Source organism: Ramularia collo-cygni (assembly GCF_900074925.1).
Source record: "Ramularia collo-cygni strain URUG2 genome assembly, contig: RCC_scaffold11, whole genome shotgun sequence".
Lineage (NCBI taxonomy): Eukaryota > Fungi > Ascomycota > Dothideomycetes > Mycosphaerellales > Mycosphaerellaceae > Ramularia > Ramularia collo-cygni.
Genome location: NW_019716265.1, coordinates 462,096 through 488,619, shown reverse-complemented (window position 1 = coordinate 488,619; position 26,524 = coordinate 462,096). Strand labels below are relative to the sequence as shown.

Sequence of the window (26,524 nt, the reverse complement as noted above, 5' to 3'; positions counted from 1 at the left end):
AACATCAGACGTTGATTTCCCAATCATAAAGATGGAGTACGACACCAAGACACGTATGTGCTCCGGAATATACCACACAGAGGATCCTTACTGACCAACATTCAGCACTCTCAAGCACCAATGACCCGACTTCGTTTGCATACATATCTGCGAGAGAACGATGGCCAATCATCTTGGTGAGTTGATTCCAAAACCGCCAACCACGAACAGGAATACTTACATTTACCAGACTGGAGCGATTGATGATGTCCATCGCGCTACATCGAAAGCAACCGAGCCTGAAAAGACCCAGGWGGGGAAGAAAATAACCGAAAGCCTTGCGGCATTGAAGTATGAGCTGCAGCATAACCGTCAACTCACGTAAGTATTGCAGTAATCTTCTTTCGCCACCTTCTAACAATCAAAGGCCACTCCCTGATGATGGCGGATCCGATATCGCGGCCTACAACAAAGAGCTAGAGCAGCGAGACAACCCCAGATGGCATGATGTAGCATGGCTTTACGCCGAATGCTATCTCTATCGACGACTCGCAACTATCTTTGCTCAAACACAGCACTGGAAGAGATATGACGTTTTCTCCAAGCAGAAAATGTCCACTTTCCGCTCTTCACGACCAGCGGTCCTGGAGCTTGCTGCTCGATACAATGATCTCATCAAGCAGCTGCAGTCCGACAAGTCCTCACTGGCATCGGCCTCTGAAGAGGAGCGCGAGGCAGCTGAAAAAGTCCTATTCGTGGAGATGTGCGAGATATGCCTGTGGGGTAACGCGACTGATCTTTCGCTCCTCACAAATCTCAGCTACGACGATATCCAGAAGCTTCAGGGGTCCGAGGCACGCAAGGCAAACGAGAAGAACATTCTTGTAAACAACTTCGCTGAAGCTTTCTCTTGCCTCAAAACGGCCCAGAAGTCTGGGGTTAAAGAGCGTAGGGTCGACATCGTCCTGGACAATGCTGGTTTCGAACTTTTCGTCGACCTTGTCCTAGCTGGCTACCTCCTTCAATCTGGACTTGCTACGCATATTGTCCTGCACCCGAAGAACATTCCTTGGTTCGTTTCCGATGTCCTACCAAAGGATTTCTCCGACCTGCTCACTGTTCTTGTGAATGCGAAGAGCTTCTACGAAACTCCTTCCGAGGAGGACGAATCTCAAGGTGTTACACCACAGGCTCTTTCGGCAAAGGAAGCCCAAGATTTGCAAGCGTTGTTTGAGAACTGGAGCACACTCTATGCCGAAGGCAGCATTGTTCTCCGTCCGAATGGATTTTGGACGGAAGGTGGCAGCTACTGGCGTCTTCCAAAGACAGCTCCAAGCTTGTACGAGGACCTCAAGGAGAGCGAGTTAGTCATCTTCAAAGGCGACTTGAACTACCGAAAGTTGACAGGTGACGCTGTGTGGGATCCGACAACAAGTTTCGCAGAAGCACTCGGGCCGATGGTATGTTGAATGACCGGTAGTAAGGCTCAATTGACTCTACTAACCCATATTGACAGGGCCCTAGCTCTGGTGTTCGCGTCCTCGCTTTGCGGACGTGCAAAGCAGATGTTGTTGTCGGCCTCCCTAAAGGCGAAGACGAGCGGCTGAGAGCAATGGAAGGAGGAGGTGGCGATAGCGGCGCGAGAAAATGGGCCTGGAGTGGCAAGTGGGCTGTTGTCAGCTTCAACGATGGCAAAGCTTGAACGAAGCAAGGTTTGAATATGCGTGGAAAGTACATGCTGACCATAGATAGACCGGATAGATCCGCAAAGCCATGAACCGTCTGACACAGTGTGCGTTGTCGCCCGTGTGCAGCACTTCTCAAACCGGCTAGTGTGATCAGGCTGTTTGTGTCGCGTCAGGGGTACACGAGCACAAACCGTCAGAGCTCTGTTTGCGACAGGTTCCCCTCTTCTTCGTCGATCTGACAGCGTGCTGCCACGATCGACTTCAATCAATCACACGCACCACAAAGATTGCACTTTCTCAACATCAAAAATGTCGTTCGCCAACAATACCCCACGATATGAAGCTTTGAATTCAGTAAGCCCGCCCAAAAGAAAGACTGCGTGTTGAAAAGTCCACGTCGAGGAGTCCATCGACCGTAGTATGTATAAAAACACTGATATATCTTGATCAGGATGAAGCCCGTCTCCCAGATGGCATGGAACGCGTCGGCTACGATGAACAAACTTCCACATACACCTACCTAGACCACACCGACAACAGCTACTGGGAAGGGGAGGCAGGATCCAGATATGGTGTATTGCACCGCCAAGGACATCCCAGGGACCCCGTGTCGCAGAGCTATAGCTCATCAGCCAAGGCCGACTGTGCGTACTTTTTGCCATTTGCGTTGATCATATGTATGGTCTTGGCAACGTTCTTCTGGTATGTGGGAGGAACGAGAAATGTCAAGGCTGTGCATTGTGGTGAAGGGTGGGAGAGCTATGTGCCGGTGAGGGGAGATACTTGTTGGAGTATTGTAGATGAAAGAGGTTTGAGCGTGGAGGAATTACTGGCGGGTAATCTGGAGTTGGCCTGCGGGGAGTTGAAGGCTGGTTGGCCGATCTGTGTGCCGAGTGTGAGAGAAGGAGGATTGTATGTGAGAGAAGGATGATTGTAGGTGAGAGAAGGATGATTGTATGTATCTCCTAAACGATGCCCATATACGGCACCCTGAAGGCCGAACGAATAAGCTGTATCTCATCTCCAAAAGCTCGCCAACTTATCCCTCGTTTTCTCGAAGAGGCCGAGGTAACAGGTCAGGCTCATCTGAATCTGCCTCTCGTAGCAAGATTGGACCCTGGAGATCACGAATGCTCCAATCCTAGAGATGCATCTCATCGATCTTTGAAGGCTCAACTGGCTTAAGCCATGGAACTGGTTGTGATCTTTCATACTCGAAACCCTTTCATTGCGTGCGTCCAGCCAGCCCGTGTGACCTTGGGAAAGTTGGCAATTTGACCCTTGTCATTGAGAAGGTGCTTCCATTTGGGGAACGAGTCCTGAAGCTTTGCCCCGACACTTTGCTGGCAAGACCAAGACTGGCAAGGCGAAGGTTGAGGTGACTTTCAAGATGTAGAAGCCGGACAGAGCTTTGGTATGTCAGCAAGCAGATGGTCCAGACTGGTTGGCATGATCGCGGTGCTGATAAAGCGTCTCGGAAGTGTCCCAAGATGGTGKCTGCTGCATGGAAGATCGTGCTGAATAGCTCCCCCTTGCGCTTGATCCAGGCTCCAGCTCATGCCGAGCTTCCAACGCTGTCGATTCAGCTTGGTGATCAGAAAGTAGCTCACATAACGGCATAGACACGACCTCTGCATGCCTTATCTTTCTCAGACCTAATCGTCCTTTGGTCTGAATGGAAGGGAACAGAGTATAAGCCACTTGATACTGTCGATCTGGACTTGTCCGATGTAATGCCAGCATGTATGATGAGTCCAGAACTTCTCCGGTATTTGGCCATACGAACGTATATTCGCTTGAGGACCTCGTGAGGTCGATCTTCAAGCGCAAAGAAGCTTCCATAAGTTGGCTCGATTCATGCCGAAAGACGGGAAGCCAGGCATGCTCATCAGGTAGGCATGGATCTGGGTGAAGATCCTTTGCAGTGTTGATCAGTTGGCTGATATAAGGACGCAGGATGACGATGAGCTCTTCGCTTAGACTGATCGAGATGTCTCTGATGAACCTTGCATTGTCCGGACTTGCAACGATCTTCTCCGCGATCAAACTATCCCAGCGCTTGCGGGCTACTCTAGTGCTCTCTGGATCGGGTAGAAGAGGGCCGAATATGATTTCTGCTAAAAGTGTCATTCTCATTAGCTTGGAAAGGAGCAGACATGCGGATATGTACTCACGATGAACGCTTAACCCAAGTTGCTCATATACCTTGGGCTGCAAAGCATGTCCATCCATCAGCACTCGACTGTGGACGAATGAAGCGACCAGCGCACGCATACTGTCAAAAGAGGACATCTCTTTCCAGTGTTGTCCACAGTCTGTACCCCAGCATTTCCGGATCAGAGCATGTAGATCGCGTGAATCCGAACACGCAAACGGGCCGCTATCTCGAGTGGTCCGCGGCAAGGAGATACTAATAAAGAAGTTGAGGACCAGATCTTGAAGCTGCCGGGAGATGTCGCTGACAATGGTTTTTAGGTTGTTCAAGTCGAAATCGCTTGAAGCGGAGGACTGACTTGAACGTGCGAGATCCTGAACACGGGAGGCCTTCACAGCATGCTGAGGTATCACGATATCTGCGTGTTCCATACTTGATCGCGACGCTTGAGATCCTAGGGTCGTTACAAGGCTCTCGCTCYGGGTCGAATTGGCTGGAGGGCCAAGAAAAGGCTCCTCTACGTGGCCTATATGCGATATCATATCGGCATTCAAGCTGGCGTTTGCTGTCTGATTGGGCAGGAACGTTTTTCTACGACTCCTGCATCGCAACGAGAAGCGGTGCGAAGAGACACTGGCCCTGCGCTTGGGACGGTCAGCAGTCGCCGTGGATAGTAATGATGCAAGAATGGCATTCGTTCGTTCTTCAGCTCTTTGTGTTGCTGCTTCTCGTTTCGAGACTGCTGTATCTTCTACGGGCATTCTGGTCTTTGCCTTTGGCTTGCGGACGGAGGAGAGCACATCAGACCCAGAGCTCGAGCGATCTTCTCCACCCGAAGAGTCCCAAGTCAAGCAATCCCGGTTGTTTGGCGACAGTTGGGGCTGGTTTGTTGAGGTATGACATCCAGGAGAACCCGAGGAGTTGGATTCATGGCTTACAAACTTCGTCGAGGATGAACCTGACCCTTCGTATCGTCGAGCAGGCGGCACGGCTTCGGGCTTTGGAGACGCCGACCACGATTCCATCTTATCCAGATCTGTGAGGACGGAGCCATCGCGGCGTGGTTCTGAAGTCTCGTTTCTGTCCCTCTCTGTCGCTGTAATCGCGTGAGAATTGAATCCAATAGTAGAATACGTTCACTTACTCAATGCTAGGTGGCGAGGCCCAAGACTTGAAGTGGCATCTTGAACCTGCCGATGGAAATGTACCACTGGGAAACTCCCGGCAATTGGTAGATTGGAATGCTCAGTGTATGAAAGATATGTTTTTCGAATGTTCTCAAAGGCGGCTTCTCTCAATGCAGAGCTTCCATGGAGCCACATCGCCTTGGATGAAGCTAGACTTTTGCATGATCGGCGCGAACGGCTAAGGAAGCTGTAGAGCCGTTTTTCCAAAGTAGTTGCTTCAAGGTCTCTGAGAGGCCTTTGTTTGCCCTCAAACTCTCTAGATTGTAGAGAGTATTGCCGAATGAGCAGAGTGAGTGAGTGCTGGATGCTGATAGCACTCCCATACTTGTAGTCTGCGTCTGAAGATTCGTGTTTGACCGCGTCGATGTCAGTGAAGACCACGAACATTGCTCTATGTACAGGACCATGCGTTTGCATCGAAGATGGTCTGCCTGAGTTCTTCTGGTCTGAGCCAGTAAGAGAGGCAGTTGCAGGCATGTTTGTAGAAGCGATAGAGCACACAGAAAATGCGCAGGGCGTTATTGATGAGAGTAGTCAGAGAGATTGTAATAATGCAGCTACAGGATTGAGTCAGGAGGGCGTCGTCCACCGCCCAATGGACATATCCCCAGGAAGCAGTGTATGGCGCTGCATCTGCACCTATCAGAAGCAGGTCTCACAAGCTGCATGCTTGTTTGTGTGGCTGTCCGATATTTGTTTGCGCATGTTTCTCAACATAACGGGTCCTTGCATTGGGTGTTCATGGCATCCAATCCCTGATGCATGATTCTGATGAGGAATGCCAGGTCGACAACTCTCAGACCATCGTAATTGCTAGCGCGGGAGGTGCAAAGCTGTGTAAGATCTGAGTCGTGACGAAGAAAGAATGAGAGGAGGTAGGTGAAGTCGCGGCGTCCGCGTCGGCATCGGCGCCGGCGGCGGGAGAGTAGATCCATGTACCTAATTTCCGCCACCTCCACCACCTCACCTCACCTCACCTCACTCCCAAACTTCCTCCAAACCGTCCTCCGAGACAGCCGAGTGGCTCTTCGGGATCGTGTGAAGGCAACGATTGGCGTAATGATGCAAACGATGCACCGCCTTAACATGGCCACAACACGGCCATTGCATGACGCGAGAGACTCAGAGATGCCGAAACATGCTCGCGGCTTCTCAAGCCAGCGGGAAACGCATACCTGCACGACCCAGCCAATTTTCAGGAACATGCATGAGCCTGGAAGGAATAGTCAACCCGTTGCCTTTATGTCGAACATGCAGCTGTCGAAACTTTCACCAATTTTACCCGCGAGGGACAATCAGCCGTGGCCTATTCTGCGATTTCTTTGGAGTATGGCTTGCTGTGAGCTCCCGAACAATGAACACGTCCTATTAGCACCATGGATATCAGCACCTGTGCCCCTCAATGTTTGTTTTGGGGAAATCGTGCAGCCCGAGCATGTCTTATTGAAGACTGAAACCGAGAACAGACGAGACGAAGGGCTAGTATGAGTCCTCATTGCCATCCGTTTGCGTTCACCCAATACCTTTCATCTGTCTGAAAGTAACCTTCCGAGGCTCCTTCTCTCTTCCTCCCCCCTGTATAACTTCTCATCGCCACGGCATCACGCAATATGGGCGACCAGTCAGAGATCCAACGAGATCGCGATTATCTTCGCGTCGTCATTGATGATGGTAGTGGCTATCTGAAGGTAGAAGCTCAACACGTTCGTCCCGGAGAATCACTCCATGAAGTGCCCACAGATCGCATTCAGCTACAAGAAGGTACATGTGCWCTGAGAGGAGTGTATCTGCGAAATCTGCTTACACCTTACAAAGGAGAAGACAAGATAAGACAAAAGTACATCATCGATGGCGACATGCTCCACTGTGGAGAGATTGAGGTTGCGAACTGGCTGCAGGAGCACCCCACTGAGGCCAGGAGAGTCATCGAAGTATATGTATTGCTGCTGCAATGTCTGAATCACGCCTGATAGATTCTAGCTTTCAAAACTGGCGATGTGCCCTGAATATTCAAATGCACCAGCGACTACACGGTTCTTCAATGCGATCGGAGCCTGCTGTCATGGTCAAATCGGAGACATTCACGATTTCAAATTATGGGTGTATAAATGGATACGCAATCGCATTTGTGCCTGGTGAGTGAACTGATCTTGATACAATTTTTTGTTATAATATGCGCCTCTCCACGCTCATCGTTTCCCGCGCGAGGCGTCTTCGCAAGCCGTCCAGCCGATGCATCTGGTGGTCTTGCGTTCACCCAAGTTGCAGAAGGAATGCTAATGCTCCTCAGGTACAGAGATCTATCCCCAAAAGGACACAATTATGAGGGTCAGTACTGGGAAGTCATTCAGATTGAAACGAGTAAGTCTGCATGCGGGCCACTATGGTACTTGGAACTGACGCCATCTCAGCCATTACCGTCCCAGCAATGTGGGATGACCACCAATGCGGAATCATCCGCAATGCGGCCAAAGAAGCGGGCTTCCTCAATCTACGTCTGCGTCTTGAGCCACTCTGTGCAGCTGCCCGTGAGATGCGTTTGCTAAAGGAACGCGGGTATCTCAAAAACCATGACTCGTTTCTGTGGCACGATATCGGTATGTTAACATTCCAAAGACCTACAAGCAACGCTAAGTCCACCTAGGGCACGCCACGATTGACTTTGCTCTTGTTCGCATCGAGGAATCGTCTGTCGTTGGTCAGCCGCCCGATCTCGTCGTTGTCGGGAAGCCCCATGGTAGTCTCCTTGGATCACATGTAATACATGATCTAGCCTGGAATTACATCAAGACTTGCTTCGAGGTCGAGGAGTATGGAGGTCTGCAATCTTGTCTGCGATTGCTAGGTGGGATGAGCGAGGCGGAATTTGTCCGCCAGGTCACAGAAAGGATAGAAGAAGAAAAGAGACGGAGCCCTTGTCGTCCATTCACCATTTCGATCAACGCTATGGATGGTTGGTGGGTCACCTAAATATCGTATTGGCCACAACTTGCTAATCTTCCCGCTTCTTCATTTAGGTGGGATGTTCCTGAAGGCATGAAATTCCTCGACATTCGAGTGTCAAAGTAAGTGTTATACGTTGTTTCATTCGAGACTGACATCCGCCTGCTGACCGACTGTAAAGACAGGAGATTGAGAGTTGGCTGGATGCATGGACGCAGATGTTGGTCGATGCACAAACAACGTACATAGAGACGTTCGGGCCGAATGTTGTAAGTAACACAGTTGCTGCTGCTGCACGCTTTGCAGGAACTAAATGGCTGATTGTAACAGGTTGGCGGAATAGTCATCACCGGCGGCGGTGGAGCCAACAAGGTGGCCTTTGCTGGTCTGAAGAAAGCAGCATCATCAATGAACATTAGGCTGATATCTTCAGACGACAGCGACAACCCTGTGGCTAAGGGTGGACTGTCACTATACCCTACCAACGAACCAGATACCCTGCCAGTTGGATGTTGGTACGTTGTCCGAGCAGAAGAGTTCGACTATACACGCCATCCAGATGCGATCAAAAAGGCCAAAGGAGTGCCGCAGTGGAAGCGGCGTGATGGATTCAAACACCCTGTACTCAATGACAGATTGACGACACCCAGCATATCAGATGACGGCAGCTTCGAAGCTATCGATAGGCTCGCGCTTATCGCGAGAACAATGGATGTTGGCGGAAACGTCGAAGCGGTCGAAACGCCCTGCGTGACGTACAGCTTTCCGATTGAAGCGGAATGGAACCCAAGACTGGAATTCGACATCTACTTCAGCGAAAAGCATGAGCCGAATGGCAAGCCTCTGCTTGACAAGCATGGAAACATCCGGCCTGGATTCAAGGTGAGTCTCGTTCGGCTGGAGGGTAAACGCTCCATACGCTTCTCGCTGACTTCCACACACAGCGAATGCAGATGCAACTTGCAGACTTGAGCGAAGCAGACTGGGAGAGTCATGCATCAGCGCTGGAGTTTTATCAGTATGATGGTAAACAATGGTTCGTTCTCGATGGCTTTATCGAAATGACCACCAAGAAAGATCACTGGGATTTGCATGTCACGATTCTGGAGCCTGGAGAAGCGTTGCGCTTCGAGGATGCAGGTGAAACTCCATCAAAACGACAAAAGACCGCTTCCAGACGTCAAAAACATGCCGCGGACCAAAAGTTTGACGCAAAATACAATTATCGGACGCTCTTCAAGACGAAAAGATCGATCTGGGACAAGTTTTGCAGTCACAGCATCAAGAATGTCCATGTAGCTGCCCCTGGATGCGAAGAAGTCACCACTGCCAAACGCAAACCACGAACCAAGAGACATGTTGGCACTCCCCTGAGTGCAGTCACTCGCTCTGGCGGCTTGCAAGCGATGAATGGAATGATGGTAGGACCAGCTACATGCAGTGAAGAGAATGTTATTGCTGCCACACCTATGGCGAGTAATGCTCGGGCAGCGATTCCCGACGGCTCTGCTTCCAGCCCTTCAAGCGAAAAGGCGCCTTCAAACAGGAGGGGTGTCAAATGCGACAACACTTCGCGACAGAGGATGCTGCATGACCGATTTGCGTGGGTAGCGGAGAGATCTGCCACCCCTCTTCCAAGTACTTTGCATGGCATCAACCAATCCAATGGGCTCACTACGCCTCCCTTCAGCGCGGAGAAGTCTCAATCGCTGGGAAGATCTGAGGCCAGCATGAGGCAAAGCAGTGCTGTGTCGCGCCTGGAGGCGCTGCGGAATAGACCTCCTGGTTCGACGGCCGAAGACGTCTTCAGGTCGTGCGGAGTTTTGGGAGAGTAGTGCATATTGAAACGCTGACACAAGGGCTTCAGAGGGCTTCGCAAGGCATGGGAAGTGATGAGCGGCGCTTTGTTACCTGGAAGGTGGTAAAGAAAACAATACACCTGTTTCCATTGGGACGAGATCTTGTGTTCTGGAGCATCGGCGAGATCTCACATGTCGGCAGGGAAACAATCCCCAATGTTTACATTGATAATCTGGCCACCATCATGTCAATCGAACATCAGCTCCAATGTTACTAGGCCGCTCTCGTGGACAAGATCATCTTGAGAAGGTCTTCTCGGTTAATGTTGTTTACCATGGCAGAGCGGAAACCTTCCGTTGTGATCAGTCAGAATTTTGCTCCCCTTTCGGCCCTTGGGCGCACATTTTGCGGGCTTTTTGGTATCCGCTTTGGGTGCTCAGCGCTCTGTGATTGGCCGTCAAGCACTATAGCGTAAAATGTGCCGACATGCCGACGTCATGAGAATGAGGAAATGGGAGGTTTGTTCAAGACGTCAAGCTCCGAAAATTGCATGTCACTTGCATGCTCAGCGATAAGGCATGCCTTGAAATCTTCATCTTTCTCTACCGTRACCTTGGCCCCTTTCGTGTACAAGCGAAAGAAGCCGACAACGATCGATCCTTGTGCCATATCAAGAACAGAAAGAACTCCCGAGCGCAGTAGTTCTACCGCGTGGCGGCACGTCCTACGAACCCACTCTGACCAATCTGTCAAGCGAGATTTTCTCAGCTATGCGATTAGATTACTGATGTGAAACATGTCGCATTACTGAGCCTCAAAGTGCCACTTCTACAACGCTCCAAAGGTTTCTGCTGCACCATTGTTGGTTGACTGGTTCGGACCTGGCGAAACGCTTAAATGGAGWAACCAGTACCACGCGGACAAGCATCCAATGAGGATATGGCAAACACAGCAAAATCAGAGATGGATATCGAGTCCCCTACGAGAACATCCTCCACGATACCAGACTCCGAGGAACATGATCAATCCGCCCAGGATGCAACACTTACAAAGACAACCTCCGTCATCGAACAAGTATCTCTCCCGCGAGAAGCCTTGGTTGTAGGACTTATATGCCTGGCTCAATTGACAACTCAACTGGGTCTAGGTCAGGTACTGGCGATTCTACACATCATTGGAGATCACTTTGGAGTTACAGACCCTGGAATCCTGGCCTGGCTGATCGCGGGATACAGTCTCACAGTTGGTTCTTTCATCCTCTTTTCCGGCCGTCTCGGASACTTATTTGGATGGAAATTCATGCTCGTCGTGGGATATGTCTGGTTTGCGATTTGGACAATCGTCGCTGGTCTGAGTTGGTACCGCAATCACGTTCTTTTCGTGTTTGCTCGAGTGCTCTCCGGGATTGGTCCTGCGATCTGTATGCCAAATGGATTGGCACTGCTTGGCGGATTGTATGGTCCTTCGAAGAGGAAGAACATGGCATTTGCTCTGTTCGGTTCTTGCGCGCCAGGAGGAGCCCTGATAGGATATGCTTTTGCGGCCATGTTCGCCGAACTGGCCTGGTGGCCGTGGGCTTTCTTCTCGTTTGGAATCGCTCTCTTCTGCATTGCGTTGGCGGCTCAGCTTGCGATCCCTGATCCTCAAGATGAGAAGCCTGGCCTCAAAGGAAAGGACTTGATGGGAGCTATATGGGAGTTGGACTTGCTGGGGGCTGTCATCGGTATCACGGCATTGATCTTGTTCAACTTTGCTTGGAATCAAGCTCCACTAGGTGGAGTTGGCTGGAGCTCTCCATATATCATTGTAAGAATGGTCTCATCTTGTAGTGCTTGAATACACGCTGATATGTTTGTTAGGTCTGCCTGATACTGGGTTTACTTCTGGCACCGCTCTTCTTCTGGATTGAGACTAGAGTCGCTCGTAATCCTCTTCTTCCGTTGGAGGTCTTCACGAGCAGCAATGGCTTTGTCCTCGCCTGTGTAGCCTGTGGTAAGTGCATGGAGAGCAAAACGCTGCCACTACACCCGGAAAGAGTCTCTCGGGCTATTTGGTGTATTCAATCGCTAATACTGACATTATTCACAGGATGGGCAAGCTTCGGTATATGGGTCTTCTACATCTGGCAGATCCTCACCGAGATCCGTGGCGCATCGCCTCTGCTGGTCACCGCCTACCTCTCCCCGCTCGCCCTCTCCGGTATCGTAGCGGCGGTATCAACAGGAGCTCTACTACACAAGATGAAACCTGCCTGGATCATGATCATCGCGCTTTGCGCATTCATGACGAGTAGCACCCTCACAGCCACATTACCTCCACACCAAACATACTGGGCGCAGATTTTCGTATGCACTTTGATCGCCCCGTTCGGTATGGATATGAGCTTTCCATCAGCTACGCTGGTTATCTCGGACTCGGTAGCGAAACGGCATCAAGGTGTTGCGGCTTCACTGGTCAATACTGTTGTCAACTACTCAATCAGCATGGGTCTTGGCTTTGCCGGAACTGTCGAAGTTCATGTCAACCGCGGCGGGACCACTCTTGACAATCAATTGTTGGGTTTCAGAGGCGCTTTGTATCTTGGGATTGGACTGGCAGCTCTCGGTGTGCTGATTGCAATCATATTTTTGGCGAAGAGTTATCTGAACGATCATCGGGAACGGAAGAGAAGCGAGAAGCAAACATCGGCAGATATAGACGCTTGAAAGTAGAGCAATGATATACGATAATCTTATTGATATGAACCCGCGGGAGCTATGCTGGGGAATGATTCAAGATCTGAAAACGCTTGCAAGTTGCACCCTCACGCTAGTGAATTACCACGGACTCCACTGGCTTCTGCCGGATGGACACCATTCGCTCTGCCCTCAGTGAGATTTTCATATTGCAAGTCTTCATTCCTGGACTCGCCCATCTTCTGAATGTCGCGACCACCGTTCGTAAGGCGCAGGTTGTCCGCCGAAACTAGATCTTCTCCTTGAGGCGCCACCCACTTGCTGGACTGCCAGGGCTTGATCTCAAGTAAAAACATCGTGTCGCACTCCTCGAGGGATCTCCCTGAAGTTTCCGGAAGGAAGAAGTAAACGACAAACACGGCCAGCAAATTGCAGCCGGCAAAGACGTAGCCGTAAGCAAAGCCAATCTCCGCTTCAAYAAAGGGCGTTGCGAATCCAAGGAAGAAGTTGAAAGCCCAATTCGAGGCGGCGCAGAGCGCAATGCAAGAACTTCTGTATCTTGATGGGTAGATCTCCGAGGTAACGGCCCATGCCATCGGTCCCCATGTGCTCGCGAAAGCCGCAAAGAACAATGCGCTGAAGACAATCATCACGTTACCAATTACGGCATTGTTGATAGGCTCGCCTTGCGCATCGAACTCGCCAGTTTCCAAAGCGAAGTATCCTAGAGAGGCGAAGATCATGTAGCAGATGAACATCCAAGCCGCTCCGATCATAAGACACTTCCTCCGGCCAAACTTCTCGACCATGTATAGTCCTGGAAAAGTACAGATCACATTGACTGTCCCAAAGATGATCTGCGTAACAAATGAGTTGTCGAGACCAACAGCCGCGAAGATGGTGACCCCGTAGTACAGGAAGAAGTTTGCTCCTGTCATTTGCTGCAGCGCCTGAATGGTCATACCGAGAACTACTCGATAGAGCATGCGAGGACCAGTGAAGACCTCCAAGAAGCTGTGATCACCACCCTCCTCTTCAACGCGGAGCTTCTCTCGCATGTCGACCATTTGCTTTCGGACAATCTTATGTCGAGTGCTGACTCCGTGGAATTTGGCGATGCTGACTGCTGCAGAGTCCACGAAACCATGTCGAAACTCATGACGCGGAGTTTCGGGGAAGAACAAAATGCCAAACCCGAGGATTAGCGCGAAGAAGAAGCTCAATCCAACGGGAATTCGCCAAGAAGCGTCTCCTTGAATACGCTCCGTGCCAAAGTTGACCAGCTGAGCGATGAGAATTCCAATCGTGATGAAGAGCTGATAGCAAGAGACGATCGTTCCACGGACGTGAGTTGGCGCTGATTCTCCTTGATATGCTGGTACTACGACCGACAGCCCACCAATTGCGAAACCGGAAATAATACGACCGATCATCATCACATACCAGTAAGGGTACTGAGCAGCGATCTGGAAGCAATTGCCCATGATGAAGATCGTACACCAGAGAGAAACCGAGTACTTTCTCCCAAGTTTTCGAATATTGGCAACTGGTCCTGCGATGAGTGCGCCGATGAGGGTTCCGATGGAAAGCATGGCGACCAGGAGAGACGTGCGTAATGTGCTGAGACCAGGCGGTGTTTGGTCTCGAATGTCGCCGAATTGGAATCGAAAGTCATCCTGCCTTGTCAGCACATATCTTCTTTACAGTCAGAAAGAACAAACCATTTCAAGGAATCCAGAGATCTGACCGGTATCGTATCTACAAAGCAAAGGGTAGAAGGATTAGTCATGTCCGAGGCATTCTCATGGACAGAGACATGGTGTAGCTCGAGAGAACCCTCGGAACTACACTCAATGCCTTCTGTCCTCCAGTACCTTACCCGAAACAYAATCCTCCCATAGAGACCAAGATGGTCATCATAAACAGTCTCAATGTAAAGTATGGCACTTTGCTATCATCGTCAAATGCATCCTCCTTGTATGGAATGCCAGCCACGGCATCGTCGCCCACTGCTCCAGAGGATCTCTTTGACTCCGCTTCCTTTTCCATGATAAGAGTATGCCGCGTTGAAAGTCGGAACAGGCTATGGTGAAGTGGTTCTCAAAAGCGGTTGCCCCAGCTTTTGGCTTATTTTCACTTCTTCCATGCAGCGGCTCGTGGGTTAGCGTTCCATTATTTGTGACACGTGGAACGTCATATCATCTTGGGTGTTCTCCATCTGCAATCCAGTTCGGCCAATAAAGGCAATTCTGGGCACGTGGCGGATGGAACCAAGGTGCCAAGCAGAGATTGGCATATGTCATTCGCCAAGGTCCGCGGGGAGTTTGACGAAGGTCCACCTTTCGCATCGAGGTGAGGTTGAAATCGAGTGATGAGTGATGGACAGTTGAAGGATTGAGTGTCCTCATTGTGCAGGAATCGAGCGAGAAAGGTGCCGAATAACTGTGCCAACCTTGACCCACAACCGAGCACAACTCAATGATATCATTGGATCTCGTGAGATCGCGAGCGTTGTGCTTCTTGCGCATCGAGAAAGAAGCCAAAGGGAATGCAGGTTGAAAGAATGGTAAGGGTGAGAGCCGAATGATGGTCTAGGTGTGACTATAGATCTTTGGCAGCCGATCAAAGGCTGAAGCGGCCAAAGTTCCCAATGTGGATATCCGCAGCAACGGAATACTCGCCAGACAGACAGCGTGTTCAACAAATACCMGCACTCGTTTCCGTTGTAAGACTCAGGCCAAGGCAGCAGAGTTTGTTGTCCGATTGGTATCATCGAGGGTACCGCGCTGTCGTTCGAAATTTCTCCTGCTAACAGGCCTCTTCGCCACGCGACGAACGACTCTGCTAGTGAGCAGAGACTCAGCTACCTCTGACGCTCAGGCTGGATCGAGAGAGCATACCTTGGAAGGACATAGGAGGGATTTGAGACGCCCTCTTTGTTGCGCAAGCCTCATTTCGACAGCCTCGGATTGATGTCTGTCTCACATGCGGACGAGATCTGTAGCTCACATCCCATTATCGGTCTTGAACTTATCCCAAGCCTCGTTAAGCGTACTGAACACGCTGGCGCTGATCATGCGCTGCTCAACAGTTGCGTCCTGCTGAATCTACAACATGAGCCGTTAGTAATCGCAACTTCCCTACTATAAAAGTCATTTACTCACCTTATCAGGATGCACCTTCCCAATAGCCTTCATATACACAATTTTAACCTTTCCAGGCAGAATAAGGTCTCCCATTCCCACCTTCTTCCACCCGGCTCCTTCCCAGAGCACTTGATCTAGACTCTGCAAAAGCGCTCTGAGATTGTCAGACTTTCCAGACTTCCAAGTTGCGAGACGAGCATCCACGGCATCGGTCGCTGCGAACCTCGCATCTTCTTCCTGTGCGGCTGCGGCATTGGCAGCGCGAAGTGAAGCAACTGCAGCCGCTTCTCCAGGACCGGGAGTTCTTGTGGATGGTTTCGGCTTCGATGCTGGAGGTTTCGATGTTGGCGCAGGCTTGGGCTTGGGGGCACTAGCTTTCTCGCTTCGATCACGTCCTCTCGCGCTGATAGCTCCACCAACGCCAGCCTCAACGGCGAGTCGCCACGCCTGCGCAGCTTCCGACCATTTCTCCAGCGCTTCCAACCCCTCTGCTTTTCGCATTACAGCCTTACCCCAGAACTCTCTCAAAGGCTTCTCTTCTACCGTCTCGCCGACCCCGTTGCCCGGACCAATAACGCTCAAAGCTCTCTCGGCGTCAAGGACTGCAGCTTTAGGATCCCCAGTCTTGAGAGCCGTCAACGCCCGATTGCAAAGAATTACCACAGCAATGGGGTGTTGTTGAGGGATGCCCATAAGTGCAGAAGAGTATGACTCGTGAGCGGAAGCATAATCGCCGCGTTTGAAGGCTTCCGTGCCTGAGGCACGATGTGCTGCAGAAGTTTTGAGCGCGGTGGAAGAGACCTGCGGTATATCTCTTGGAGGAGCCTGGGATCGTGGAGACGGCGCGGGTCGGGATGCTTGTGCAGGGCGAGATGAAGAGGGGGCGGGTAGGGGTTTTGATGGTTGCTGTTGTTGTACTGGTGTCGCCGCATGAGCGGGACTAAAGAGATCAACTTCTACAGCGGGAGTTGGCGATGGTGTCGGCCGTTTCCTGCGGGCGGGACTGATGTATGCTTGCGCAGACTGTTCTTCGACCTCTTGCCGACTTAGCTTGGTTGCGGGTCGTTTGTCTTGCATCGGCGGCGGCTGTTGCATAAATCTAGGCTGGGCTTGTCTCTCTGCTTGCCGGCCGGGCAATTCGTGAATAGGAGGTGTAGCAGATCGTGAAGGCTTTGTGGGTCGATCCCGAGGCATATCCAACATGGCCGCTTCATCTGTGACATCGATTTCAGGCTGCCGCGACTTGACCTCCCGCCGTTGACTGGTAGATCTGCTAGAATCGCCGCTTGTCTCCTGCATCCACTTTGGCTGAGATGAAGCCTCGCCTCCTGAGCCACCTTGAAATWCTGCAACGGTCTTTGCGACTTGTTTTTGACTCGCTTTCCAGAAAGAATTGGCACCTTTGAAGAGCTTGCTCCCTAGCTCCTGCGCAACAGCTGCAGCATCCTTCTCTCCACTTGCGGGAGATCGACTGTCCTGACGTCTCGCTCCCGAAGCCGAACGATCGTTCTGTCGTGCCCATTGAGGTATCGCTTCGCCATTGTCACGACTTCGAGGTTCAGGGTCCCGGTGACGTTGCGTAGATTCCTCCTGCTTCGCCTTCTGCTTCGACTCCTCGTGTGCCTGCCGCAGAAGCCAGCCCACAGCATTCTGTACGTCTCCTCCGGATTCGGCCAAGGCAATCTTCGCATTATCGAGTGGAAAGCCCATGTCTACCAGCTCTGCTACTGCGCCATCTTCTGCAGTATTGACTGGCGTGGGTTCTCTTGGAGGTGGTCTCTCAATCCTTTCCCTTGTAACAGGCTTCGGCTCCACTGGCTTGGCCAGATCTCCCAGCACATCATCGTCTGTAGTAGAAAAACTCGGTGCGGGCCTTTGCCCAATTGCAACCTTTGGCAATGCTCCCAATCCAAAGGGATCGTCGTCGTCCAAAGCACCCGTCYCCATAGACCCATCCTGTATTGTAGGTGGTGGGAAATGGCTTGCTTTGTCCACTGGCGCATCCTTGTTGAAAGCTGCAAAAATATCCTCTTCTTCTTCCGTTTTGCTCTTCACCACATCTGGCGTACCGGTTCCACTCGCTCTCCCGCTAGCACTTCCACTTCCAAGCGAATCCCACATGTGCGACTGCTGGTCCTGCTGTCGTCGCTTCTCCTCCAGAAGTTGTCGTTGCCTTTCTTGGATTGACACATTGTTCGACGCTGCTTTGCCAGACTTCAGGCCGAGTAAAGCTCCGAATTGATCGTTCTTGGCTCCGCCATTACTGCTGACGGTGCTACCGGGTCTGCTGATGGGTTGCGGGGTTGATCGTCCGGATTGTGCAAGAGTCGGAATGGGAAGAGGTGTGTGCGTCTGACTGCGAGGGCCATTGAAGCTGGCTGTCAAGGAGGGAATTGTTGATGCTACTGGCTTGGATGGCTTTTGCCAGTCTTCGCCTAGGAGATCGTCCATCGTGATGGTTGTATGGGAGGGGAATCGGCAAGATGTTATCGGAAAGGTAGGAACATGGTCATCAGGCGTTGTCGTGTGATTGTGAGCGGACAAACTACTCGCGTGCTGGTCGACGTGGACGTGGGACGTTGCCGCGTGCATAATGCATAGCTGACTAATCACACTTGCATAAATTTCTCACGACCGTCTGGTCCTTTCAATTTCCTACATCCCAATTCTGTTTCATCATGTTGCGACCGCCACGCTGCATTAACAGCGCCTATCATAGAGTCATTTCAAGCATCCTGACCCTGGTGCGTTGGTAACGAATCAACTCTCGCAAGATCAGAGCGAAGGCGGATCTTTGGCAGTCAGGAATAACCTCCGATGCGAAGAGAAACTGTTCTCAATTGAAATTCACTGAAGACTATCGCCCTCTCATGATGGAATACAGCAACCTCATGACACCGAAAGGAGTGCTTTGACATTACCTTACCTACTCCCTGTTGCAGTGCCCAACGACTCACGGAATGGAGTGCTCCTTGTATGTCTGAAATGGGTTGAATCGCTTGGGAACGCTACTCGGCGGTAACGTCACTCGTCAAATACAAAGACCGGATGCTAACGCAGAACCAGAGTGTCAAAAGCACATTGCTTTCCAACGGTTCATCAGGAAGAGAGAAGAGCACAACGCATAGGCGAGAGGGAAGAATCAGCCACAGCAACCATCAGATCGTTGAGAGTATCAAGCTTGAGAAGGTCATTACTTCTGCTGAGCACTACTCTGCTTGGATGATGCAGCCGGAGACGGTACTTTCTCTTCCTCTCTTCCTCTTCTTCTTCTGCTTCTATCTCATCACCTTCAATCTCGTCTTATTATCTCCTCGCCTGATAACCTTTCGAGCCCTCCGTATCTGTCTGTCGTAGAAGAGGTGATCATGAATTTCATTCGTTCTCCTAACAGAGCTAACGCCAATTAAACATATTCTGCTCTCGGTTACGAAAGCTCACTAATCCTTTCACCCGACACGAGGTGAGCGAGGCTGCCACTCCTTGACATTTTCCGTCTCGTCAGCAACCGCATGCTCTTCAGCCGATCGTGAGCCTACCTTCAGCCACCTTGCATGGAAGTCGTCCAGCGTCGCGTTGCCGTCGAAAAGCCAGTCTTCTGAATAGTGAATGCCAGCCCAAAGGCCGGCGTCAATGAACACATGCAGGGTGATGTTCCTATCGCTGCTACAGATCCTGATATTACCCCAAGAGCCTTTCATTACTGCGGATGGGTTGAGCGGCAGCTTGACGGTGAAAAGGCTCTCCCGTGGTGTCCAGCTAATGTCATTGTCGCAGTCCAACRGGCTGATTTCTCCTGATTGCGAACAGGTGGAGATCTTCCTCGGAGCGAATGCCTTCTGCATKATAAGGAGTGGAGCGCATTCAGATTCGCGGGCCTGGGTTGGAAGGATGCGCATCATACGTCGAAGGTGAAATGAGTCGTTGATGGTGACCATGAAGCCATGATTCACACGCTGAAGCACAAATAGCGGCCACACGGGCGCATTTTGGAGTTTGTGAGAACATGAGATCGGTCCAGAGTAGCAGGCAGCCCAGTCGCTGTCATACATATCCCAGCCTGGGATAGAGCTAGGCGGAGGCTCCGATGTCGCCTTGTGTAACATTGCCACATAAATGAGCACTTGTTCAAGAATTTCTTGGACTCTGAGAGCTCTCTGTGCGGCAGATTGTGTCATGCTTGGACTGGTGGGTCTCTGTTAAGGCTTTGCAATATGAGACGAAGATAGCTTCGAGTGGAAAGAAGACAAGAGCATGTACTTGGGCGATGTAGAACTTATATACGGCTTTTTTTTTGCTCTCGAACTTCCACCGTAAAGGAATCGTGTCTTGTCCAATTGGGATTACCGCGACCAGAACTTTCATATTCCTTCCACAGCAAGTATATCGCTTTCATATTCCTTCCACAGCAAGTATAGCGCTATGGCACATCGCTATCAAGGTTCGTTCAACTGACGATTGCCCTATCTCGGTGATGTCTTCCACCTTAAGATTCGACRCATCAAAACCCTAGATGTCCTTGCTCCACTTCCGCTCCGCATCACCGTCCACCTTGAGAAACTTTCGCGACTCCTCATACATCYTTGGAACCTTTGTATCCTTTCCACGACCTTCTGCCTTCCATGGACCCATGTAATACTCACGAGCGGCGCGATGCTCCTCGATTGTTCTCTTCAGGACACGCCCGTAATCGTCGTAGAATCCCCCGAGCGTAGGGATTTCCAGAGCGAGATACATCCAAGACTCTTCATATGACATCCTAGTGTACTTGTCATCCTCGCCGGTGTCGAGGAAGTTGACCGTAAAAGCAATCGTGATCCGCTCGGTCTTTGGACTAACGACTTCGCAAGCTCGAACCATGCGCAGAGGATTTCTAGCCACCGGAGAGCTGAAGATGAGAAGATCGCGCCAACTGCCGTCGGCAAAGTCGCGGTTTGAGATGAAGGGCTCGCAGTAGCCGGACGGGAGTGGTATTGATCGGCTGATGTTGAGATTTCCAAGTTCGTATTCGCAGTGGTGGGCGACAATGCAATTTCCTGCTCTTGGGACTATCTTGGCGATGGGGATGCCCAGTTGGTCGATGAACCAGGCGAGGGGACTGCGCGGGTTGTGTGCACTGGTGTCGAGGAGCGTGAGAACTTCAGGAGGCTTGTAAGCTCTAAAAGTCTGTCGAGACTCGCCCCATGGCCCGTTTGCATAGCCTGCGGGTACCTTTGTCCAACGGTGCGCCGCTGTTGCTGTCGCAGGGCTTGAATCCCTTCGAGGTGTGCTGTCGAGGTCGAAACTGGCTTGACGTGATGAGGGCTCTTCTTGGAAGTAGTCGTTATTGATGACAGGCGCGCTGGATGCTGTTGGATCTGCTTCTGGAGAGCCGGGAGGTGTTGTGCTGGACTCGAATTGCGGCGGACCACTTGTGAGCTGTTCGCTGGAGCTTGGTAGCACTTCCACTGTGTGCGAAGATTTCCTCCATATCTTGAAGCGCGCCATGTTTGTGTAATCAGATGATGTGGTGGAGTTTGTGGGACTGACTGTCTGAAGTGCTGTGCTGCGAAAACACTCCACTCTCTAACCGGATGGAGRACGAGAAAGTGAATGAGGATTGCGTTACGCTGGATGACGCGCAGATTGAATGAGATTTGTATTACCTACTTGAAAGATGTATTTCTTTCTCATTGCGACTGCTGCAAGCTACTCCAGCCTGGCTGCATTTTGACACGCTTCTTTGCCACCATGATCTTCTCAGCGCCTGTTTCATGTTCTCGTATGCAGCATGCGAGGTGTAGAGCTGGCCTGCAAATGTTCGGCGTTTTGATTCTTGCTGACACTCGGTACTCATCAGCGCGGTGTGTGCAGAAAGGTGAGGTTTAGACAAAGGAGGATCTTTCCCCACCCAGCGGTCTTGGCACGCGTCTCTCATCGGAATCCGGACTTGTCCTCCATCTCCATCGCCACCCCCCTTCCACCCACATCATCAGCAATGTGCAACTTCCCTTTCGGCACCGATCATGCGCCCTAGAGCTCAGATGCTCGGCTCCAGAGTTCAGATCAGCGGAGTTGAGGCTGCAAAGAACCGTTGCAAGATTATGTCACCGACAAATACCGATGTCTATAATTGGGTGCTTCAGCACTCTCTTGAGTCAGCTCACCGGCACGTGCGCGGAGATGACCGGATCGTCTGGCCATCGTACCAACAACCAGCTTGCCGGTGTCCGGCAGGGCGGCACCTTCTCATGCTAGTCTGAAAGCGCTCACTGTACGGACCCGAAAGGGCTACATACCACAGCCCTGATATTAACTAGGGCTTTTTTTTCGATATCTCCTCCAACCAAGCCACGCCCCGGCTATGGCCGTGGGCTTAAGCCTGGGGCGTCGAAGGCTCGAAGCAGCATCGACACGGCACATAACGTCGATCGATATCAATCATGCGGTGTCTTCTTGGCTCGCTACCTCTTGGGTTGTTCGTCTCGGCACTTATCCGCTCATGTGATACAAATCAAGCGGTGCGTGCCTGGCGTCTGTCGATCACGATACGACAGCCGCGCAGGAGAACGAGATGCCTCATGCGCGGAAGAGACGACTGCAGGCTCGAAACATGCTTCCTGGTACCTATTGGTGAGCTGTGAGACCATGTCATYAATTCTCCGAGAGTCCTCTGGTGAATCATGAAACCGTGGCCTCTTCTCTGCGCATCTCACGCCAGTAGAACTCAGGCATGCTGGCCATTTGATCCCGTGAGTTCCAATGGCTGCGGGGGACTCGGCAGCCAAAGCACTATATCACACTTTGGCCGGCTTCCAAACTAATGACACGAGGGAAGCTTGGTGCACCCGCGGCTTGCTATTGGCACCTCTGCTGCCCAATGCAAGCATGGGGCCTGCCTGGTTGTGAAGAATAGAGCAAGCCTCTTCATAGCTCTTTTGGAACAACGGCTATTTGGAACAAAAGCTCTTTGGGGATAATCCAACATGGATCCGATGCTAGTCGCTGCGGGCTCAATTCATGCCTTAGGGCAAGGCACCGCCCGGAAAACCAACAGATGATTCCACAGCAAGTAACAAGCGCGTTAGAGCAACTGTATGTGAACAGCTGGTGCCCATCCCGAGCTCTTTCGCCATATCTGCAACATCACCCGGATTGGCCCAGCGAGYGATGTCGTTTGACACCAGTCATTTGTTTCATGGTTCACAGGTACTGCCTTTGCAAGCACAAATATGGCACGAGCATGGTTCGCGGCACGACTCATGGGGCTACCTGAAGTCACCAGATGGGTCGTCGGCATATCCACAACATCCTAGTATGTCATGTTATAACTCGGCCTCAACACAGTTCGAACATACTGCGGATCAAATCCTCAGCCAGAAGCTGTACCTGAGCCCGGTTAGCGACGATACAATCGACATACAAGCAAGGAAGCACAAGAAAGTGCGAGCAATGCAGGTATGGCCAAGCTCGTCCGACTTGCAGATTACTTMCCGCTGATATCAACCCTCGGCTTGTGAGCAGTGTCGGGTCAGAAAACAGAGGTGCGATGAGGGCTCGCCGTGCAAATTCTGCAAGGACGTCGGATTGGACTGCAAATATCGACCAGCGATGCACACCAGAGTAGATCAGACGTTCGAGGTCATGTTGACACGGGCGGCAGCTCACGCCGAAGCAATTCAGAGGCTAGTCGAACGGGTGGATTGTCTCGCTAGATCGACTGGACCATTCGAGTATCAAGGCAACACCGCTCCGCCACCCGATTTTTCTTGGCCGACCACCGAAGAAAGCTACCCGATCGTGGCACCACAGGACCTGACATCAGAGAGGGTGACTCCTCCGTCCACGGTCCCTTCCAGAGACACCGATGCAGCCTTGACCAATGCTCTTACTTGGTCAAAGGTTGGCAAGGTTTTTGCTGCGTGCGGAATCGAAATCGACGACGACTATCTGGTCACGGCGGAAGAGAGGCCCATTTTGCAACTCCGAGCTATGTGGGACCTGCAACCTGGTCAGCGCTATGAGGAGGGGCCGGCGATCTTGGAATGGATCAAGGGCATTCAAACGGGAGGATCAGACAGGTTGACGATCAAGTCTCTATATGCGGCCTTTTGTCAGAACGTTCTGCACCTGCAGCCATTCCTATCAAGCCAAAGGATCAAACGACTCCTCGAGACGTTTGTCAGCACATACGGGAGTGGAACGCACAGTCAAGGAGGCCCGAATCGGAGCGGAAATGATGTCGACCGCGTTGGAAGTCTCAAACGCAAACATGGCACATATGCTCATCCCGGGCATCGAGTTGACTGCGCCCCGAACAATGCAATCGTACTACTCATGCTTGCGCTGGGTGACACGGCACTGAAAGTGGACGCCGGGCTCGGCGCAGACACTATTGTGCATGCCGACACAGGACTTGGAGATTTTGGGAATACTCCTGGGCTACCGTACTATACGAAAGCGGTCGATCTGATGGCCGGCCACATGGATGGAGACGATCTTGTCCATGCTCAGATGTTCCTGCTTGCCGGTCTCTACAAGGCTCAGCTGTGTCGGATACGGGAAGCCTCGAGTTGGTACTTTATGGCCGGCAGGGTTCTGTTGCGTCTGCTCGATCGACACCTTCTCATAGCGAAGAAGTACAATGCCGACAATAAGCCATCATCAGGAGGCGGTAAATCGGCCTCTACCGCGACTCCATCCGTGTTGCCACCGCGCGAACGCCTGATCGTGCTCGCTGCCTGGGCTTGTCTGCGATTCGAAAGCGAAATCACTCCCAAGCTATGTCTTCCATTGAGTGGATTGGAACACATCAAACAACGACTCCCCGTTCCTGAACATCTTCTCGCAGAGAACATTACTACCGATAACAACACCTACTTGGGGAGTATGTCCGAACTTGCGGCGCTAGAGGCTGGTCGTCTTCAAAAGCTGAACTCCATGGCACGGGAGGATTTCCGCTCGGGCGATAACGTAAACTCTTCACCCGAGCGATTGCGCGTTATGATGAAGAGTCATATCGCAGCTTTGGGTGAATGGAGAATGTCTCTGCCAGAGAAGTTACGGTGGACCGACCAAGCTCCGCCTCCAAATTGCAACGTCACTGCCTCCTTTCGAAGAAGCTACTGGGAAGCCAAGGTTGCTCTTCTCAGGCCATATCTCTACTATGCATTACACGTGCTTCCGGACACACAGCACGCAGAGAACATATGTCTTCCAGCGGAGGTAGATCGAGATATCAAATTCGCACACGATGCACAGATTTTTGCCGCCGTTCACGCTTCGATGATGAAGTATGGAAAGAGCGAGATCCTGCGTATGTCAGCTCTCTGCATAGAAGCAGCGAAGCACAGTATTTTGGCATTCGATGGCATCAAAGGGAACCTGGTCCTGACCAATATCCCAAGTGTTGCCCATGGGTATGTCACCAGATGCTCTTGTACTTGCCGTTCGGTACACTAACGTGCAACAGACAGTTTATGAACGTGCTGCTATTGACGGCTGCACATCGTGACAACGGAGTTCGACGATTCATCTCAGCCTCCGAGCTCAAGCGTTTCATGGACAAGACAATCGAGTTCACGCAGCGGTTCGCATCGCTCTCACCGACTTGCGCAGCAGACTGCGCGTTATTGCTACGAATCAGGAAGACGTTGTTTGGTCAGCCTGAAGYATTCGCCGTTTGAGCTCCATCGCGAGATCGATAATACACCGTAAACAAGAGAGAGCCGCTCTGCTGGATACCAGATCTCTTGCACATATCCGCCGTACAAAGAGAGCAAGAGCAATGAACCAGCACCGAATTGCCGCATATTTCGTCGCCTCCATGCGCATAGACATCAATAATATAATCGCCCGCGGACCGAAATCGAGCGGTTTGAACTTTCGACCACCACTTCCCAGGTAGATGTCCACACCGCGAGAATGAGGACGGACCACGTTCTTAATAATGATGCACAAGCATGGCGATTTCTACAAGTCATAACATGTCATTGATGCCCAACGTTCCGCGACAGCGGACCCAATCTATGCCTACTATACATTGCTGCGCTAACCCACACGCTTGTGGAAWCCAATCTCGCACATCACTTCAAAAAGCTCGGAGCGAGCTTGTTGGACATCAACTTCTTCAAAAAGCCTTGGTTCTTCTTCTCCCTGTCTGCCTCCCAGATACCTTGGCTTGGGGCGGAGTCATATGCGGCGCTCTTCCTGCGTTCGCCCGTGGCGGAGGGTGCGGAAAGATTTGATGGGGTCGATGCACGACCAGGTGCTGCGGGTGGGTTGTTGGATGAAGCGTTCATAGTGGTGGTCGATGTGGGGACAGCTGAGCTTATGATTGAAAAGGTTGGAAAGCTTCCGTCTGGCCATTCTTAGTCATGTTTAATGTCGGGATGGGTGGGGTACCGACTCACGTCCTATGTAGATTATTGGTGTGACGGTAGACGAAGTACTCTGTGGATCACTCGCTCTTTCGAAATCGGTTGAGAATGTTTTTCTTGCTGATTGTTTGTTTTGACTGATGATGTGTATGAAGTTACACGTTTAGGCGAGCAGGATTCTGATATATGTACKTATTTGATTTGCCCTTGAAATCCATACTACCGATCTCGACACGCATCATGGATGCATCTTGGCTGGACTGCAGATTCAAAAGCACTTCGTACTCGTCTTGGCAGCATCATGTTTTGGGTTGACACTCTGCATCTTGTTGACTGACACCTCCCAAGTGCATGGCGTTCTCTTATTCTTTTGCGTCGTACGTCATGCCTATGGATGGTTGGAGAAAGATTTGGGCAAAGGCCAAGAGACGAGACCCTGCCGAGACATGCTCCGCCACGTGCGTGATGTTTGCTCCGCGGTCGCCACCGTCAATCGAACCTCATCATCCTCATGGTGGTGTTATTTGCATGATGATAAAGTCGCGCAGCACGTATGTCATCGCGATGCTTTTGGAGTTCGACGTCTTGATGTT

At 51.4% G+C, this 26,524-nt stretch overlaps 11 protein-coding genes; 5 read left to right on the top strand and 6 right to left on the bottom strand.

Annotated features, from left to right (window-relative positions):
* Nucleotides 1–31: 31 nt before the first annotated feature.
* RCC_07274 (probable venom protein 2 precursor) lies at nucleotides 32–1,681 on the top strand (the record flags this gene model as incomplete). XM_023772532.1 has 5 exons in its annotated part: nucleotides 32–53; nucleotides 106–176; nucleotides 230–330; nucleotides 407–1,439; nucleotides 1,496–1,681. 5 exons carry the CDS (start codon nucleotides 32–34, stop codon nucleotides 1,679–1,681), a joined length of 1,413 nt encoding a protein of 470 aa, XP_023628300.1.
* A 295-nt stretch (nucleotides 1,682–1,976) lies between these two features.
* On the top strand, nucleotides 1,977–2,598 carry RCC_07273 (uncharacterized protein; the record flags this gene model as incomplete). XM_023772531.1 has 2 exons in its annotated part: nucleotides 1,977–2,021; nucleotides 2,119–2,598. 2 exons carry the CDS (start codon nucleotides 1,977–1,979, stop codon nucleotides 2,596–2,598), a joined length of 525 nt encoding a protein of 174 aa, XP_023628299.1.
* Nucleotides 2,599–3,086: 488 nt separating this feature from the next.
* On the bottom strand, nucleotides 3,087–5,486 carry RCC_07272 (uncharacterized protein; the record flags this gene model as incomplete). XM_023772530.1 has 3 exons in its annotated part: nucleotides 3,087–3,784; nucleotides 3,842–4,918; nucleotides 4,967–5,486. 3 exons carry the CDS (start codon nucleotides 5,484–5,486, stop codon nucleotides 3,087–3,089), a joined length of 2,295 nt encoding a protein of 764 aa, XP_023628298.1.
* Nucleotides 5,487–6,619: 1,133 nt separating this feature from the next.
* On the top strand, nucleotides 6,620–9,787 carry RCC_07271 (uncharacterized protein; the record flags this gene model as incomplete). XM_023772529.1 has 11 exons in its annotated part: nucleotides 6,620–6,770; nucleotides 6,825–6,940; nucleotides 6,990–7,144; nucleotides 7,300–7,370; nucleotides 7,421–7,606; nucleotides 7,654–7,966; nucleotides 8,027–8,074; nucleotides 8,134–8,221; nucleotides 8,283–8,337; nucleotides 8,386–8,834; nucleotides 8,897–9,787. The coding sequence occupies 11 exons, from the start codon at nucleotides 6,620–6,622 to the stop codon at nucleotides 9,785–9,787; spliced, it is 2,523 nt and encodes an 840-aa protein (XP_023628297.1).
* Nucleotides 9,788–11,231: 1,444 nt separating this feature from the next.
* Nucleotides 11,232–12,457, top strand: RCC_07270 (related to aminotriazole resistance protein; the record flags this gene model as incomplete). XM_023772528.1 has 3 exons in its annotated part: nucleotides 11,232–11,558; nucleotides 11,612–11,744; nucleotides 11,841–12,457. The coding sequence occupies 3 exons, from the start codon at nucleotides 11,232–11,234 to the stop codon at nucleotides 12,455–12,457; spliced, it is 1,077 nt and encodes a 358-aa protein (XP_023628296.1).
* Nucleotides 12,458–12,555: 98 nt separating this feature from the next.
* Nucleotides 12,556–14,476, bottom strand: RCC_07269 (related to MFS monosaccharide transporter; the record flags this gene model as incomplete). XM_023772527.1 has 3 exons in its annotated part: nucleotides 12,556–14,103; nucleotides 14,149–14,185; nucleotides 14,307–14,476. 3 exons carry the CDS (start codon nucleotides 14,474–14,476, stop codon nucleotides 12,556–12,558), a joined length of 1,755 nt encoding a protein of 584 aa, XP_023628295.1.
* Nucleotides 14,477–15,432: 956 nt separating this feature from the next.
* Nucleotides 15,433–18,024, bottom strand: RCC_07268 (related to auxilin-like protein and related proteins containing DnaJ domain; the record flags this gene model as incomplete). XM_023772526.1 has 2 exons in its annotated part: nucleotides 15,433–15,534; nucleotides 15,592–18,024. The coding sequence occupies 2 exons, from the start codon at nucleotides 18,022–18,024 to the stop codon at nucleotides 15,433–15,435; spliced, it is 2,535 nt and encodes an 844-aa protein (XP_023628294.1).
* Nucleotides 18,025–19,022: 998 nt separating this feature from the next.
* Nucleotides 19,023–19,751, bottom strand: RCC_07267 (uncharacterized protein; the record flags this gene model as incomplete). Its single annotated transcript, XM_023772525.1, has 1 exon — nucleotides 19,023–19,751. One exon carries the CDS (start codon nucleotides 19,749–19,751, stop codon nucleotides 19,023–19,025), a length of 729 nt encoding a protein of 242 aa, XP_023628293.1.
* A 331-nt stretch (nucleotides 19,752–20,082) lies between these two features.
* RCC_07266 (uncharacterized protein) lies at nucleotides 20,083–21,060 on the bottom strand (the record flags this gene model as incomplete). Its single annotated transcript, XM_023772524.1, has 1 exon — nucleotides 20,083–21,060. One exon carries the CDS (start codon nucleotides 21,058–21,060, stop codon nucleotides 20,083–20,085), a length of 978 nt encoding a protein of 325 aa, XP_023628292.1.
* Nucleotides 21,061–23,163: 2,103 nt separating this feature from the next.
* RCC_07265 (uncharacterized protein) lies at nucleotides 23,164–25,238 on the top strand (the record flags this gene model as incomplete). XM_023772523.1 has 2 exons in its annotated part: nucleotides 23,164–24,971; nucleotides 25,025–25,238. 2 exons carry the CDS (start codon nucleotides 23,164–23,166, stop codon nucleotides 25,236–25,238), a joined length of 2,022 nt encoding a protein of 673 aa, XP_023628291.1.
* Nucleotides 25,239–25,637: 399 nt separating this feature from the next.
* Nucleotides 25,638–25,853, bottom strand: RCC_07264 (uncharacterized protein; the record flags this gene model as incomplete). Its single annotated transcript, XM_023772522.1, has 1 exon — nucleotides 25,638–25,853. The coding sequence occupies one exon, from the start codon at nucleotides 25,851–25,853 to the stop codon at nucleotides 25,638–25,640; it is 216 nt and encodes a 71-aa protein (XP_023628290.1).
* Between the last annotated feature and the right edge of the window lie 671 nt (nucleotides 25,854–26,524).